Source organism: Petaurus breviceps, unplaced genomic scaffold (assembly GCF_028583685.1).
Source record: "Petaurus breviceps papuanus isolate PSGF00001 unplaced genomic scaffold, PetGlider_PUasm1.0 140, whole genome shotgun sequence".
Taxonomy (NCBI): Eukaryota; Metazoa; Chordata; class Mammalia; order Diprotodontia; family Petauridae; genus Petaurus; species Petaurus breviceps.
In genome coordinates, this window is record NW_027185698.1 from 49,739,175 (window position 1) to 49,756,833 (window position 17,659).

General features: G+C 40.1%; 1 protein-coding gene across 4 annotated transcripts in view; it reads left to right on the plus strand.

Moving 5' to 3' along the window:
• Positions 1–17,659, plus strand: part of GAK (cyclin G associated kinase) — a 133,003-nt gene that overhangs the window by 104,522 nt on the left and 10,822 nt on the right. For all 4 annotated transcript variants that reach the window (XM_069072528.1, XM_069072534.1, XM_069072542.1 and 1 more), the window contains 2 exons: positions 3,569–3,793; positions 8,030–8,178. In XM_069072528.1, the coding sequence (XP_068928629.1) occupies positions 3,569–3,793; positions 8,030–8,178 (374 nt within the window). The remainder of the gene's footprint in view (positions 1–3,568; positions 3,794–8,029; positions 8,179–17,659) is intronic.

Below are 17,659 nucleotides of genomic sequence, written 5' to 3' on the forward strand. Positions count from 1 at the left end.
TCATTTTAGCTTTCATTGTAGTCACTTAGGGAAAAAGAGAACAGACTAATAAATTCTGGTGTGTTTTGAGAAACCCAAAGTGAAGGAAGAGAGAGCATCTTGGCTGTACCTTCTTCCAAGAGGGAATAAACTTGTCCTACTTGGCCCCAAGAGGTAGGATTAGCACCAGTGGGTAGAAGTTGACATAGTGTTGGTAATCGCCACAGAGACAATTTAGGTTCATTGAGAACAAATTTTGCCAGATTAACTTCAGTTTGTTTTTTGACAAACTGAATTAGGATTAGATTAGAGATTTTTTGGTTGCTGAGTATATCAGTTTTACTTTGTCATTTGACAAGTGTCTTGTGAGATATTTGTGGACAAGATGGACATAGGCAAAGTATGGTAGCATTTAAGTGGGTTTAGGACTGATTGATTAGTTGAACCCAAAGTTTGAGGATTAATGTATCAGTGTTAGTTTGAAGACATGTCTCTTGTGGCCTAAATACCATACCAAGGTTCTGTGTGGCCTTGTTCTGTTCAACATTTTTATCAGTGACTTGGATGAATGCATAGATGGCATGCTTGTTAAATTTCTGCTGTGGAAGAGATAGTTAATATGTTGGATGGCATTTGGCATCTAAAAAGATCTCAAGGGGCTAGAGTGTTGGGCTGAGACTTGTCTTGCTTTATTTGAATGTAGCTGTGTTGGAATGGTTGAGTGAGAATTGTGGGAAGGACTTTTTTTATTTACTACAGGGGAATAGGAGAGGAGAAGATATAGGGTAAGAGAAGAAATAATATTGAATGTGAAAGGAGAGCAGCAGGAAGAATGAGGGGCTTAGAAGACAGGAGCACATGGGGTGAATAAGGAAGGTAGAAGTAAGCTCTCATACCTCTTATCTTCCTACCTTATCTTTGATTGGTTCTTTACAAAGATATTTTTCTGTAACCTTCCTTTGTATGTTATTCATATTTGACAACCCTGTACTCCCTGCTCTGATGGTTAGGTGCCTCAGTGGAAGTAAAGTTGTGGGAAACATTGACCCCATGGATAGCAGTTTCTCAGACTCCTTAGCTTCCTCTTCCAGAGGTCAGGCCAACCCAGCCTTTTATAGTTGTGAACAATGTGCTGCTTATATAGTTCTCCCAGGAGCTCTCTGCTGGACCCTGTAGCTTCTTACCTTTAGGCTATCAATCAACTGACTGGTTGATTACATGTAGGGATAAGGTGGTCTTATACTTTAACTGTCAAACACAAAACATGTGCTACCGAAGCTCACTGACTTAGCTCAACTGTAATCCAGAACATCCCAGTCAATGTTGGTGCGGCTTTGAATGGAAACTGTTGAGGTTCTTTCTGATGGACATATTTACTTGGATAAATTTTCACACTCATTGTTGGGATGTGGTTCATCTTAACACTGGTACAACCACAGCCCCTTATGCCTTTTTCTCCTGTGCAGTTCTGGTCAATTTATTCAGCATAGTTTCATGGATTTAGAACTGGAAAGGATCCCAGAGATCTTCTAGTCCATTTTACAAATGAGGAAACTGAGGCAGAAATACATTTAAATAAAAATGAAGTACACAGATATTTGTAATCTTTGGTTACACATAGCACATCTGCTATCTTAAAACTTTTTGGTATCTGGCAGTGTGCATTAATTTTCATTTTGGGATCTCTTTGAGGAGGTGATCGGTAAAATCTTTCAGTTTCTATTTTATCCTCTGGTTTTAGCATATCAGGGCAGTTTTCCCGATAATTTCTTGAATTTGATGTCTATGCTCTTTTGATCATGGCTTTCAGGTAGTCCAATAATTTTTAAGTTATCTCTCCTGGCTCTGTTTTCCAGATAGGTTTTTTTTTCAGTGAAATATTTCACAGTGTCTTTGGATTTTTTTCATTCTTTTGATTTTGTTTTATTGCTTCTTGGTTTCTCATCAAGTCATTAGCTTCCATTTGCTCCATTCTGAATTTTAAGGGATTATTTTCTTCAATGAGCTTTTAGACCTCGCTTTCCATTTGGCCAATTCTGTTTTTTCTTTTTTTTTTTTTTTGAGGGCAATTGGGGTTAAGTGACTTGCCCTCAGTCACATGGCTAGTAAGTGTGTCAAGTGTCTGAGGCCTAATTTGAACTCATGTCCTCCTTACTCCAGGGCCAATGCTGTCTTCACTGTGCCACTTAGCCACCCCCAATTTTTTTTTGAAGCATTCTTCTTATTTTCCTTAGTGTTATTTTCTTCACTGTTTTTTTGGTGTCTCTTTCACCAAACTATTGACTCTTTTCTCATGATTTTCTTGCATCACTCCCATTTCTCTTCCCAATTTTTCCTCTACTTCTCTTACTTGATTTTCAAATTTTTGAACTCTTCCATGGCCTGAGACCAATTCATATTTTTCTTGGAGGCTTTAGATGTAGGAGCTTTGACTTTGCTGTCTTCTTCTGAGTGTGTATTTTGATCTTCCCTGTCGCCATAATAACCTTCTGTAGTCTTGAATTTTTTCACATTGTTTGCTCATTTCTCCAGCCTATTGCTGGAATTTTAACTGTTTGTTAAAGTAGGACTCTGCTTCCAGGTTGAAGTACAAAACTCTCTCAAGCTTCAGGGGTTTTGTGCAGCTATATTCAGAGGTACTTTTAGGGACCTGTAAGTTTCATAGAGCAAACTTTTCAAGGGAGGAATTTGCTTCTTTCTCATTCTAACATTAATGCATTTGTCTAATCATGGCCTTAAATTACCCATTTTCTTTTGTTGTTGTTTTGTTTGTTTTGGTCTTTTTGGAGGGGGGAAGGCAGGGCAATTGGGGTTAAATGACTTGCCCAAGGTCACACAGCTAGTAAGTGTATCAGGTATCTGAGGCTGGATTTGAACTCAGGTCCTTCTGACTCCAGGGCCAGTGCTCTATTTACTGTGCCACCTAGCTGCCCCTAAACATCCATTTTCTAAAGAGGAATTTATTCATCATCCAAACTTCAAAACCAGCATTATAGCTAATCATTTCTGTGCCTAAGGCCAATAAAAATTCACAGAGAGCAAAGAGTTGAGGGGAGGGCCACAGAGGGGACCTTGATTTATTCTGCTTTCATTATCACGGGTTGGGGAGGTGGAAGATGGAAGCCCCTTGAATTTAGTGAGCAAATAGAGTTGTGATTTATCTATAAGCATAAGCTGATATTTTACAGTGTCACTTTTCCTTGCTTTAACCTTTGTTCCAGGTTGGGAGGCTGGACCTTATAGATTATCAAAGCATTTTGTGAACATTTTAGCATCAACTATGTCAGATGGCTGGTGTTTAGTGTTGTAACCTTGAAAATTCAAAGTATCCTTGTTGAATACTAACGTAGTATATTTTCCAAGTCTTTAAAAGACTGATTGGAAGAGGAATGGAGACTACTGATGTCTCAAGTATCTTGAATAATTGAAAGCAAAGGTATAGATTTTCACTCAGAAAAAGTATTTCTTTAAGCTTCACATTACTATGCCATTGTTTTCAGTGATTTTTAAAACAATAATGTCAGAAGTAGTGTTTTCAGTAGTTTTTGAAGGTGATGTATTTACATGAAAACTTCCCTGTTTCTTTCAGGTTCTTCTTGTGGATTTTCTCCTGGTGCATTTGCGTCAAAAACAACTCAGTCTTCAAAAGGTGGGAGCCCATGGCAAGCAAGACCCCCAAATTATGGTCCATCATGGCCTTCCCAGGCAAAATCATCACAAACCAAATCCAGCCCACAGACGAAACCTAATTATTCTGTGAACTTCAGTGTTATTGGAGGACGAGAAGAGAGGGGCATTAGAGCTCCCAGTTTTGGTGAGTATATAATATTTTGCTACACCTGTGTTTCAGAAGAAAACTAGTTAAATATGAGACCGGTATTAGTTTTCAGTGATTTGGCCTCTTTGATCAACTTTTGTGAAAATTTAGGGGAGAACCAAATCCAAATTAGCTATCGGGATCTGCTTTCAATCAGAAGTTATTTGTGGTACAGCTTTTTCAGTTAGAGTAAGGGAGACGCTCTTAGAATTTTGTCTTAGGAACCTAGATTTCAGCCTTGAGTCACTGAACTAATGTGTTTGGACCCACAGTTCCCTAAATTATCCTTTATTTGCAATACACCAACACACCAACAAAATCTAATCTGAGCTATAGATCTGGGAGAGTCAGGGTAAATGACCTGTAATACTTCCCTACTCAGGTGCCATTTTTTTGTCTTGGCTGTTTCTTAGATAGCAAATAAGAGATGTGTAGTGTTGGTGTGTTATGGACAGTAGAGAAATCCTTTGGGCTCATTATTAAAGCTGGAGGATTGAGATATAAGAAAAAAGCCTGGGTACTCTAATTAGTCTTATGTTCTTATTATTTCTCTCATCTTGAGACAGATAGGTATACTTATTACCTGGAGCAACAGGTAGGGGTTTTGAATAAAACATTTTTTTTTTTTAAGCAATTGGGGTTAAGTAACTTGCTCAAGGTTACACGGCCAGTTATTTCTGGGTGTGGTGCTAAGTATCAGAGCCCAGATTCGATCCCCAGGTCATCCCGATTCTGGAGCCGGTGCTCTTACTCACTGAGCCACCTGGCTGCTCCTAAGCAATTGGGGTTAAGTAACTTGCTCAAGGTTACACGGCCAGGTGTTTCTGAGTGGGTGCAAAGTGTCTGAGCTCGGATTTGATCCCAGGTTATCCCAACTCTGGGGCTGATGCTCTTACTGTGCTACCTGGCCACCCTTACTACCTCGCCGCCCCTTGAATAAAACATATTGAAATGTCAGGTTTTTTATTTTGTTAGTCCAAAAGAATCATTGAGCTGGAAAACATTATTGAAGGCATGGGGGGTGGGGGAGGGAACAGCCTGAACAAATTAAAAATATTAAATTGATTAAATGGCATATAATGAACTCTCTTATATGGATACTATTGAATAATGCTACTTCCCAAAGGGAATTATTTAGCCACATTGAAAAAAACAATCAAACCAAATTGATGCTGGAAAGTGTGCTTGTTATATTAGACTAGTGGTTACATATATTTTTTTTAACAAATGCCATAAATCAGTGCTTAATTTATTGTTTTGATGATTATCTAGACTTAAAATGATGGAGAAAATGTTGATATGTATACAGATTAAACTTAAAAGTGTGTTATAGGTTACTTTTTTTTCCTTCAGAGCCCTTTTTTTTTTTTTTTTTTTCAGTTGGGGTTAAGTAACTTGCCCAAGGTTATATGGCTAGTGTTTTTGGGTGGATGTTAAGTGTGTGAGGCTGGAACTGAACTCGGGTCCTCCTGACTCTGGGGCCAGCACTTTACTCACTGTGCCACCTAGCTACCCCCCCATCCAGAGCCTATTGTTAAACATTTAGCAGCACATCCCTGGTGTTACACATATGTAAATTTAGCCAAGCACCAGCAGCTTTCCAGAGGACTGCTGCAGTAAACAGTTTCAAGGTTCTGGTTACATACTATAGTGAAATCTTATTCAGTAATAAACTAAGACAAAACATTTGACAGAAACCAAAGTATAGCATTCACAATGTTATGACATAACAACTTATCACTAACTTTCACCAAAGTGGCCACATAGTTTTAAACAAAAGATATCATTTAGTAAGTCCTTAACTCAATCATCTTTAAGGAGCAAGCCTCCTTAAAGGACACAAAGTACAAAGGTCAAAGTTCTCCACCCCTAGGCCACAGTAAATCATGATCTCAGTAAGCATCAAGTACCCAAGAAGAGGTCTTTTTCATCTTGACTCGAGGCTGCTCCCAAATTCCATGGTTCTTCTTCCATGGGTCCAGCTCCTATCTACCCAACTGTCACCTGGGTTCATAGGCAGGCAGCTCTTACCTCCTCTTCCAGCTCCTCGTTCAGTTTCATATTGAAGCTTAGAGTGTTCAATCCACCTCGAGTTCTTCACAGTTTCTGTGAAGACAAAGCTTAACAGAGCCAAAACAACATTTATACACATTGCTGACACCATCATCAATTCACTGTCTGCTTATGAAATTAACACAGACCCACATACAAGGTCTGAGAGCTCAACACAAATCTCAGTACAATCCCAGGACCTCTGAAACCCTCCTCCAGGACTTCTGTAAACAGACAACCAGAAAATCCTCTTTTAGGGCTTCCAGTAAGGTCCCAGGACTTCTGTATAAAGTATCACAGACAAAAATTAACACAAGCAGAACAGACAAACAGAGTGCCTGGCCACCACAAAGTTCCCCTTCTCGATTCTGTCACCACAAGTATTCTCTTCTCACTTCTGCTCTCTCCTAGCTTGGGCTTCTCCTTATATATAGTCATTAGCTCCTCCCCTTCCTGTTTCATCAGCAACAGGGGTTCACAAATTGTGGGATTCACAAGTTCTGTTTCTTAACAAAGATTTGATATAATCATGGACAAGGCTTAAAATAAACTTGAACTGAAACAAGGTGCCAAATAAATAAATAGCTGAAACAAGCTGTTAAGTACTTCTTTGCTTGTCATTACAATATAATATATCTCTGTGTGTGTGTGTGTGTGTGTGTGTGTAAAACATTCATGTATTCCCTCCTATCACAATTCAAGAAATATAAAATGCCTGGCATCATATATAACACATTTAACATATAATAGATAATCATATGAAGTATAAAGACATGAGTGAAAAGAGTTGGTCCTTGAAAGTCCAAACCTAATCACAGAAAAGAGACTGATAATAAGTTTGATTATAAAAATTCAGTCACACCAGATAATATCTTATAAAGCATCATTACATATAATGTACGGCATATAATATAAACTACATCATAACAACACAGAATAAAGCATATAACATCAGAGAACATCTTATAATATGCCATAAAGTACGTAATAGAAAATACAATGCACATATCCTGGTTGAATTGAACCATATAATATACAGCATATAATGAGGCAAACTATAATGCCACACAAATAACACTCAGCGTGAGACATACAAACTAATGGCATAAAGGGGCATAACATGACATTATCCTACTCAAATATTATATATAATATCTAAGATATAAAGTATAATGTATGATAACATATAATAGACATAACACAATGCATAAACAACATACCATATCATCATATGATATGTAATATACAACATGATACATTGTAACAAACACAGGGGCATATAGAACTATTTTGTATTTATGAAATTGATTATTTAAACCCAAGGGTAAAATTTTACATTTATATTTCATTATATTTCATATTATTTGATTTGGCCCAGATTTCCTATCCTGTCATGATGTGTTTTTTTTTTCCTTGAGGTCAGGAATAGATGTTGATTCATTTTATTTTATTTTGTTTTTTTACATATACTTTTGATTAAGTCTAAACCATACCAGCTAGAGAAAACTAGATTATCTGTGTCTTATTAGGGACTTATTCAGGGGCATCTAGGATCCCTGTACAGTGGCTATAGCACCAGGCTGGAGTCAGGTAAATTAAAATCCAGCCCCAGACACTTGGCAAGTAACTTACCCCTATTTGCCTTAGTTCCTCATCTGTAAAATGGGTATACACTGGAAGAGGAAATGGCAAACCACTCCAGTATCTTTGCCTAAAAAATTGCATGGATGAAAGTCCATAGAGTCATGTGGAGTCATATAGAACTGAACTACTGAATAATCAACAAGTGTATTTTTAAGGGCCATGCTTCATCAGTATGTATGTGTGTATGTATGTATGTGTATCTCCTCACCAGATTAAGCCAGTTTTCCATTCTACTTATGGAATCTGTTTTTCAGAAACAAGTATGATTTTTCTTTTGTATCCATACTCTGTAGAGGATAGTTGACTGTCCCAGAGTTTAAGAAGTAACTACATTGAATTCCTCCTCCTCTTTCCCTCCTTCCCTTCCTTCTCCTGTCTACCTTCCTCCACCCCTTTCCTCTTTCTCATATATGCTGCTTATTGTAATGTGTTTCTTTGAAAAAAGGTAGCCTTTCTTGTGGGAGGAAATATAGATTTACGAATGGTTACGTAGATCAACTTCAAAAGAAAATTATTTTTTATTATCTTGTGTCTTAGCTCAAAAGCCAAAAGTTTCAGAAAATGATTTTGAAGATCTTTTACCCAATCAAGGATTTTCATCCAAATCCGATAAAAAAGGACCAAAGACAATTGCTGAAATGAGGAAGCAAGAGATGTCCAAAGATATGGATCCTCTCAAGCTAAAGGTTTGGTCATTTAAATCCATTCATGACTTCAAAAGAAGGGGAGGGGCATGATATTCAAAAGAATTAGATGTTTTTTATTACAGTGGTGCCAATATGTTATATGTGTAACAAGGTGGCTTTTTAAAAAGGATTTTATTTATGGGTAGAAAGCTAGGATGGCTTATCTAATGTAGATATATGTCACAAGAGGTAAAGATGATGTTTTTCTTAGGTTTGACCTTGCAGAGGCCAAGACAATACAATTCTCCATGGGGGTTATATGTAGGTGTTGATGTCCACCCAGATTTCCAGGGGCTAGGAGCATCTTCTAGGAACAACTTGGTCATAGTGGCTTTTGCTTGGTAACACAGAACTGTATATAGTTATTTTAGCTGCGGCATGGAAAGGGCCTAGATTAATGGGTATCAGGTCTGTAGTTAATTTGATGCTGAGACTGCTGGAAAACAGGCTCAAGACTTTAAGAGATTTTGACAGGCAGAAGTGATGAAGCTTAACAGGAAAAAATGCAAAGCCTAACATTTAAATTGCTTGATGTTGTTTTTTTTCTTTTCTTGGTGGGTGATAGTTTAGAATGGAGAGTTATAATTAGTAATTGGCACTGGGACTGAATGGAAGAGACCCTGTTAGAGCTTTTAGTTGGAGCTTAATACATGCCAGCAGCATGCTGGGGACCCTGAAACATCCCTCTAATTTAGGCCTCAGGACTAGAAGCATAGTGCCAATGATGAAGGCAGTGGTAGCCCTGCTGTCGTCAGCCCTGATCAGGCAACGTTTGGAGACTTGTAGAAGGAGACTGACAAACCGGGATGGTGAAGGGCCATGAAATGATCTTTTAGGTATGATTGAGGGTTATAGGAATGTTTAGTCAGGAGAAGACAAGAATAAGGGGAGAAAATTCAATTCAGTGAATAATTATTAACTGTCTTGTGGTGATGCTCATACAAAGATGAAAAAACGACCATCCAGGCCCTTATCACTCTGGTATGCCAGAGCAGCCGTCTTCAGCTATAGGAGAGGGAGCCAACATGTTCTTTGTAGCTCTGGAGGAAAGAATGACTACTAAGGAGTTGAAGTTATGTAGGGAAGCACATTTTAGCTCAGTCTGTGAAAGAAATTTCTAACAGTTCAGTCTCACAATGGAGGGGAGTGTCTGTCAGGCAGAACTGAGGTACTGTTTTTCCTTGATTTTCTTTTTTTGTCAAAGATATTCTAAATTCTACATCAAAGGAGAGGTGGGGCTAGAGTCCCACCAGAATTCCTTATAACTCATAATTTTCAGTGACTATTTAGAGAAATATGACATTTTCATTCTCTAAATTTAGTATAAATAATAGGTGACATTTATGTGACCCTTTAAGGTTCACAAAATGGTCTACGCATCTGTTGTTTCATTTAACCCTTACAATAACTCAGGGAAGTAGAAGCTCTTATGTCCATTTACAGAAGAGGACACGTGTGAGATCCCACCGTAGTCTTTGAGGCCAGTGTCAGACTCAGGTCTTCCTGGCTCCAGGTCTTGTGTTCTGCCGCCATGATGCAGTAAGCATTAAGCACCTACAAAATCAATTAGACTGTGTTGGACTGCGATGGTACAGAGAGGAAAATGATAACCCCAACTTTCACAAATCTTAGATTTTAATGGGAGGAGGACATGCCATATACATGTAGAAGTAGAATTATGATAAATGCGAAGGAGAGAGCCAGGTGGTATTATGAAAAATGTGAGGTGAGCCATCGATTTCAGCAGGGTTGGCTCCAGGAAGGCTTCATCAAAGGGACTGGTACTTGACTTGTACTTTAGAGGAAGGAGATTTCAGATGATGATCTTGGTGGAGCCTGCACCTATATCTTGAAAGATAGACTGAACCCAAGGCAGGAGGGAACTGAAGGGAGCAGGGAACAACTAATAATATAGTTTGATGGGAAGTACATGAAGGGAAATGGGAACACAATAAACCTGTTGATATAGGTGGAGGTCATTGAATGGTAGGTTAAAGAGTTTGTGTTTTATCCTTTTTTTGGGGAGGGAAATAAAATGGTCAAATTGTACACTAAGTTATCATAAATAATAATAAAAACTATAAGCTAATACATATGTATCTCTGTACACATACATATATAATACACAGAGTTGACAAAGTACTTTATACACCTACTTTGGATATCATCAGGAAGAATTTTGGTGATGTTTGATAATTGTGTGAAGGTTGTTTGGAGAGAAGAGAGCCTAGAGACAGGAGAGTATTATAGTAGTAGTCCAGGCAAGAGGTGATAGGCCTGACCTTAGGTGTTGAAAGTGTTGAAAAGGGGATGGGCGGCTAGGTGGCATAGTGAATAGAGCACCAGCCCTGAAGTCAGGAGGACCTGAGTTCAAATACGGCCTCAGACACTCGATACACTTACTAGCTGTGTGACCTTGGGCAAGTCACTTAACCCCAATTGCCCTGCCTTCTCCCCTCCAAAAAAAAAGGAAATGAAAAGAAAAGAAATGAGAGATTGTAGGAACTTTTACCAAGAGAGAATGATAGACTTGGCTGATAGTTGGAAGCAGAGAAGTTAAATTGGCTCTTAGGTTTTAGGCCTGAGTTGCTGGAACGGTAATGTTGCCATTACAAAAAACAGGGTAGTTAGATCTTAGGGGAAAGACCATGACGTCATTTATATTACTTATATTAAGTGTAAGGTACAGTTGGGTAGCATTCAGGTGAAGACAAATAGTAGGCAATTACAATTGTGGGTGTAGAGAATAGGAGAAGGGGTGGGACAGGGAGATCTGGGAGGGCTAGATTTGGCAGGCATCTGATAGAAGTAATCAGAGTTGTAAAGATTTAAAACTGGAAGGTACATCAGAGGCCATCTAGTTCATCTTTCATTTTACAGGTGCGGAAACTGAAGCACAGAGAGGGTAAGTGACCTATGCATGGTCACACAGGCACTCAAAGCCCTTTAACTTCTAATCCAGTCCTCTTCCACTGAACTAATTCTTTTGAAACCCCTGGAAAACTCACTAACTTGGGAGGAAAGAAAGAATAGGGAGAGAAGAGAAGAAGGTTAAAGATAGACTCTGAAGAGAAGCACCCACACTTAAGGGACAGGCAGAGAAAAACTGATCCAGCAAATAAAATGGGACTAACAGTAGTGAATTATTACTCTATTACCAGTGATAGAAAATGATTTTAGGTCTCCAAATTACTTCAGACTTAACTTATGTTACTTAGCTGTTTGGTAAATTTTTTAAAGATTTCTTTTGGACAATAAGAGTGCTCTTTATAGAACTCCATTTCTTAAAATTAAATTTCTTAAAAATTTTAAGATATCTGCATTTTGTATGTATGCCTTCCTATAAAATACCAAACTTCAGAGCTGAAGATGAAGTTGCTAGTTTCTGCCATATTTGAATATGTAAGTTTTGCTTTTTTAAAAAAAGCTCTTTTCTGTAGAAAATGCTTTTTATGGTGAGCCTTTGGGGTCAGAAGAGGTTGTGAAAAAGCTCGTGGATAGTGAGTGACTCTTGAATAGTACCATGAGCATTCCTTGGCATCCCCTAGACTTTTTGCCTTTCACTTGTGTTCTGAGTGGAGGAAGACGCTTTAGTACCTGCTGCAGAGTCATTGCCTGGGAATGTGTCTAAAACCCATTTGCCAACTGGAAGAGGAGGATTCCCAAGAAAAATGTTTTTCTTCAAAGTTGTGTTTTTGCATAAGGGAAGGACAAGGTGAATTGTATGAAGCATTATACTGGGGAACACATCGGAGGACTGCCCAGGGCTTCATGGTTTGCAGTGCAGTGCAGTGTGTACAGTTAAAAGGAAAACGCAATCTCTCTCCATCTCCAAGGCCCTTCTTCAAACAGAGTGCATTTGAAGTGACTCAAGGCATTCTTTTCATGAGATGGTTAGCATATCGACAGGAATTTATCTGGCTGAAAGAATGGTCTGGGGACAGACAGATTCCAAAGGGAATAGGATGCATAAACAAGTTTTGCTTGGTGAGGAGAATATTCTCTTTGGGGAATAAAGGGGGGCATGGAGGAAGCAGCAAAGATTGCCGTTCTGCGGCTAAGAGACTGGATGAGAGCACTGAAGAGACTGACATAAATCCTCAGACCCTTAACTTTCATTTCAGGAATATTTGTTGAATATCAGCTATTTGCAAGACCCTGTGCTGGGCATTGAAAATTCAGACAGATAAGACACAGACCCTGCTCTCATGGAGTTCACAATGTAATGAAGGAAAAGAGATATGTGCATAAATAACTGTGGTACAAAGGAGAGTGGGATAAGTGTAAAGGAGGGGTCCAGATAGAGTGCTATGAGAAATTTGAGGAGTGAGAGAGCATGTTTAGCTGAGAGTTGGATTAAGAAAAGGCTTCAGGGAAGAAAGATGGCATTTGACTTAGGCTTTGGAGGAAGGAGTAAGAGTGGAGTGGGAACCTTCTTAGGTAGAGCTGGGGAGCTGGAGAATAGGAGCCCATCTAGGATATAGGAGAAAGCATGAGCCTGGAAATGAAAGAGGGCAGAACAGCTAGTGTGGCAAAATGAAGATAACATGGGAAGGGTAAGTTGGACCTAGATTGTGGAAGCCTGCATTGCTAGGGCATATGTTTTATTTGATAGACAATGGAGTGTTTCTAGAAATGTTGGAAAAAAGAGGGGTGAAATGATCAGAGCAATTCATTAAGAGAATATTCAGGTAATGGTAGGGAGATGGACTAGAAAGAGAGGGAGGGAATGACCTTTTATGTGCTAGGCTCTGTCAGGTGCTTTACTAATAATACTTCCTCATTTGATCCTCACAACAACCTTAAGAGGTAGGTGCTGTTACTGTCCTCATTTTACAGATGTGGAAACTGAGGCAGAAAAGTGCCCAGCTCTGTGATACACAGCTAATAAGAGTCTGGGGGTGGATTTGAGCTCCAGTTTTCTTGGCGCCAGGTGCAATACTCTATCTTCTACTGCACCACCAGCTGCCTGTAGAGAAGGAATGGCTTTGGAGGTAATGGGGTATAGGAATAGTCATTAAACTTGGAGTCAGGAAGACCTGGGTTCAAATACCAGTAACCTGTCACTCCCCTCTCTGATTCTGCCAAAACAATCATCATGAAGTACAAATCCTGTCATATCCCTGCTCAAGAGCAGAGAGGTTCAGTGACTTGTGCAAGGATCACACAAGTAAGTCTAATAAGGAACCTGTTGCAATAGCCCAGGGGAAAGCTGAAGAAGACCTGAACTAGGATGATGGCCATGTGAATGAAGGGAAGCGAACATGTAGTGGCAGAATTGACGAGAGTTGGGACCAAAGAGTTGGTGACTAGAAAGGTTATAGTTCCTGCAGAACACAAAAAATGATGTTTTGATAACTTTAGGAGAGTCTAGGTCTAGGTATATAAAATTATGTACATAGCGATAACAGTTGAACCCATACAAGCTAATTCAGTCACCAAGAAAAGATTATAAAGAGAGAAGAGAAGACCCAAGACAAAACTGTGGTTAGAGGGTGGGATGTAGATAAGAATCAGACAAAGGAGATCAAAAGCAGTTAACAGAGGTAGGAGGAAAACTAGGTAAGAGAGCAGTGTCATGAAAACCCAAGAAGGAGTAAGCATCCAACCATTGGTTGCTCAGTAGTATCAGATGCAGAGAGGTAAAGGAGGATGAAGTGTGAGAAAAAACTATTTGACTTAACAGTGAAGAGATTGTTGGTAACTTTTGAGAGACTGGTTTGAGTTGAGCAGTGAGATCAGTAGCCATATTGCAAGGAATTGCAAAGTAAGTGGGAGGAGGAAAAGTGGCAGATGATTTTTCCCCCTAGGAGTTTGACTGTGAAAGGAATCTCTGTGTCAGGAAGTGCCTAGGCAAGCCATGATCACTTCTTAGCTCTAATATTGACTCTGGATTTTTCTACCTCTGCCTCATCTCTCTGGAGATGCCTCTACCCCAAAAGACACCTCTTCTGATTGGTGACTTCCTTCCTGGAACCTCCATTTGAGGAAGTGTCCAGGCCAGCCAGCCATGTTCACTTGTAACCTGATTCAACCTCATTAGAACGTAAGCTCCTTGAGGGCAGTGACTATCTTTACTTTTCCTTCTGTTTTTTAGTAAGTATTTAACAAATGCTTTATCTAGTGTGATCTAAAGAGGGACAGAATATGAATGATATTTTATAAGGAGACAAAGGAAAGATTTTTAAGGATTGGGGAGACCTAGGATGTTTATAGACTGCAGGGAAGGCACAAGTGGATATGGAGAGATTGAAGGCCGAGGGTGGAGGGAGGTGGAGTAAAGATGATTAAAAGGGCAAATTCCTGGAAGAGATGGGAGGGAAAACAATAGGAATAGGAAAAGAGTGATGAAGAGGAATAGACTAAAAAAGATGAAGAAGTTCATGTTGGATGGTCTATCTTCTCAGTTAAGTTTGAGACTAGGAGGGCTAACTAATATTTAGTTGGATGAAGGATTCAGACTTCAGTAAGATGGGTGCAGATAAAATCCTTTGTTTGATTATTTGTTACTTCTTCCTCCTTCCTTTCCTCCCTTTCAGGGACTGGGCATAGAGTTACCAAAAGAAAAGGTGGTCATTGAAGCATATTTTTTCTTTGCTTTTTGGAGGGGGGAAGATAGGGTACTTGGGGCTAAGTGACTTGTCCAAGGTCACACATCTAGTTTTTGTGTTAAGTGTCTGAGGCCAGATTTGAACTCAGATCTTCCTGACTTCAGGCCCCGTGCTCTATTCACTGTGCCACCTAGCCTCCCTGAAGCTTTTTTTTTTTTTAGTGCACAGAAGAGAAGGCCAAAAGGAATCACAGATAAGCAAGGAAGATTTGAAAGTTATATGTTGAACTTATTATATACTTTATTATTATTTTACATGTAACTGGGAAATAAGATATACAGGCATAGAGATCCACCCTGCCCTACTGGAAAGTTGGAGGGGGGAGTGGGGGAAAATATAGGAGAGAGCAGATTGGGGAAGGGGATATTCAGTGGGATTGCTGTTTTGGGGTGATGGGTAGGGGAAAAATGGGAGAAAATTTGTAACTCAAAATCTTGTGGAAATGAATGATGTAAATTAAGCTCCTTTGTGGCCTGTAAGCAGCTTATTCTTTTCTTGGAAGCTTCTGGTGCAGGAGTTCTGACTTGACTGTCTTCCTCCCGTTCCATGATCCGATCCTTTTTGTCCCCAAAAAAGGAGTCCAAAGTCAGATTACTGTGCTTGCCTTGCTTCCCTCGTTTGCTCATGTTGCCACTCAGTTACTTGACTTTTGAGCTTTTTTCCACAGTAGAACTCTGCTGCCAGAGCGGGGAGCTTTGTCCCAATATCTGGGGTATTATCAGCTGCTGGAGCTGTTAGTTGGGTGCCTTCTCTGAGGCCTCCACACGCTCTGGCAAACTGGTCGCACACCCTAGGACCTCCACCCCAGACTGTGATCCAGATCCAAGCAGGTTAAAGCAAGAACAATTACGCCTCAGAATGGTCGCTTGGTCCCCCTACAGTCTGCAGGCCAGGCGCTGAAGCGGCCATGTGGGGGGCGGTGGCAGGGCTGCATGGTGGCTGCACCTCAGCCGCTTCTTGCTCTGGGGGCAAAGGCCGACCACACTCCCGAATTCACAGGTCCCAAAGTCCACATTGCACTGAACTCTCACTTTATCCTTAGCTTCTGTGGGTTGATAATTCTGGAAATGGCCACAGCTGCTGGTGATCTGGAGTCCCTCTAGCTGGAGGCTGGTTGTGGCTGCGGCTGCCCTGAGGCTAAAACCTCAGGCTCCCTTGGGGCTGGGCTGGGCTCCCAGAGCACTGCATTGGCTGCTCCCTGCTGGCCTGCCAGGCTGTCCTCAGCAGGAGGTTAGCTTCTCTGTCATTTTGTGGGTTCTGTAGCTCCAAAGTTTGTTCAGTCACCTTTTATATGAATTGGAGGAGATGGAAGCAAGAGCCCAGCGGAAGTCCTGTTTCTACTCTGCCATCCTGACTCCGCCCCCTTGACCACCTATAATATTCCTAAGAGTTTTCTTTTGGGGATCTTTTTCAGGAGGTGATCAGTGAATTCTTTCAATTTCTGTTTTGCCCTCTGGTTCTAGAATATCAGGGCAATTTTGCTTGATAATTTCTTGAAAGATGATGTCTAGGCTCATTTTTTGATCATGGCTTTCAGGAAGTCCAATAATTTTAAAATTATCCCTCCTGGATCTATTTTCCAGGTCAGTGCTTTTTCCAATGAGATATTTCACATTGCCTTCTATTTTTTCCTTTGTTTGGATTTGTTTTATAGCTTCTTGATTTCTCATATAGTCATTAGCTTCCATTTTTTAAAAATTCCTTTTCCATCTGACCAAGTTGACTTTTTAAAGGCATTCTTTTCCTCATTGGCTTTTTGGACCTCTTTTGCCATTTGAGTTATTCTGTTTTTTTAAGGTGTCATTTTCTTCAGAATTTTTTGGGGTCTCCTTTAGCAGGCTGTTGACTCGCTTTTCATTATTTTCTTGCATCATTCTCATTTCTTTTCCCTGTTTTTCCTCCATTTCTCTTAACTTGCTTTTCAAGATTTTTTTTTTAGCTCCTCCATGGCCTATAAGCTGTTCATATTTTTCTTAGAAGCTTTTGATACAGGAGTTTTGACTTTATTGTCTTCTTTCGGTTCCATGTTTTGATCCTTTTTGTCCCCAAACAAGGATTCTTTGGTCTAATTGCACTTCCTCTGCTTGCTCGTCTTGGCAGTCAGTTACTTGACTTTTGAGCTCTTTGCCAGGGTAGACTCTGCTTCAAGAGTAGAGAGAGCTGTGTCCCAAATTGCTGGGGTTTTCACAGTTTTCAGAGCTGTTCGAGCTGTGAGGATGGTGCCCTCTCTATAGCCACCACAAGCTCTGCCACATTGGCCATACATCCTAGGACCACCACCCAAGACTGGGACCCAGATCCAAGCAGGTCAAAGCAAAAGTGATTACCCTCTGAATGATTTCTTGAGCTCTGGAGGTAGCTACATGGTAGCAGCTGCTGAGCTGCTGAGCTGCTGCCACCTCTAACCCTGGGGGCAGGGGCTGGACCGTGCTCTTCCATCACCCAGTTCCAACAGTTTCCCACTAACCTTTTACTTTTTCTTTGGTGTTTATGGGTTGAGAAGTCTGAAACCACCATAGCTGCCGGTGATTCACTCTCCTAAAGTCTGCTCTGGCCAGTCTGACCTGTGGTCTGTGCCCTCATTTGGGAGTGCTTGGCCCCCAACTCACTGCAATAGACCCTTCCTTTCAGCCTGCCAGGCTGCCTTCAGCTGGAGATTTGTTTCTTTCTGTCACTTTGTGGGTTCTGCAGCTATAAAATTTGTTAAGAGTCATATTTTATAGGTATTGGAGGTGGTTGGAGCCAGGGCTCTAACAAGTTCCTGCTTTTACTCTGCCATCTTGGCTTCCCTATTATATATTTTAAAAGAAAAGCAAGCTTTTACATAATGAGAGATTTGCAATATCATGTAGAGTCTTTTCTATCCTGTT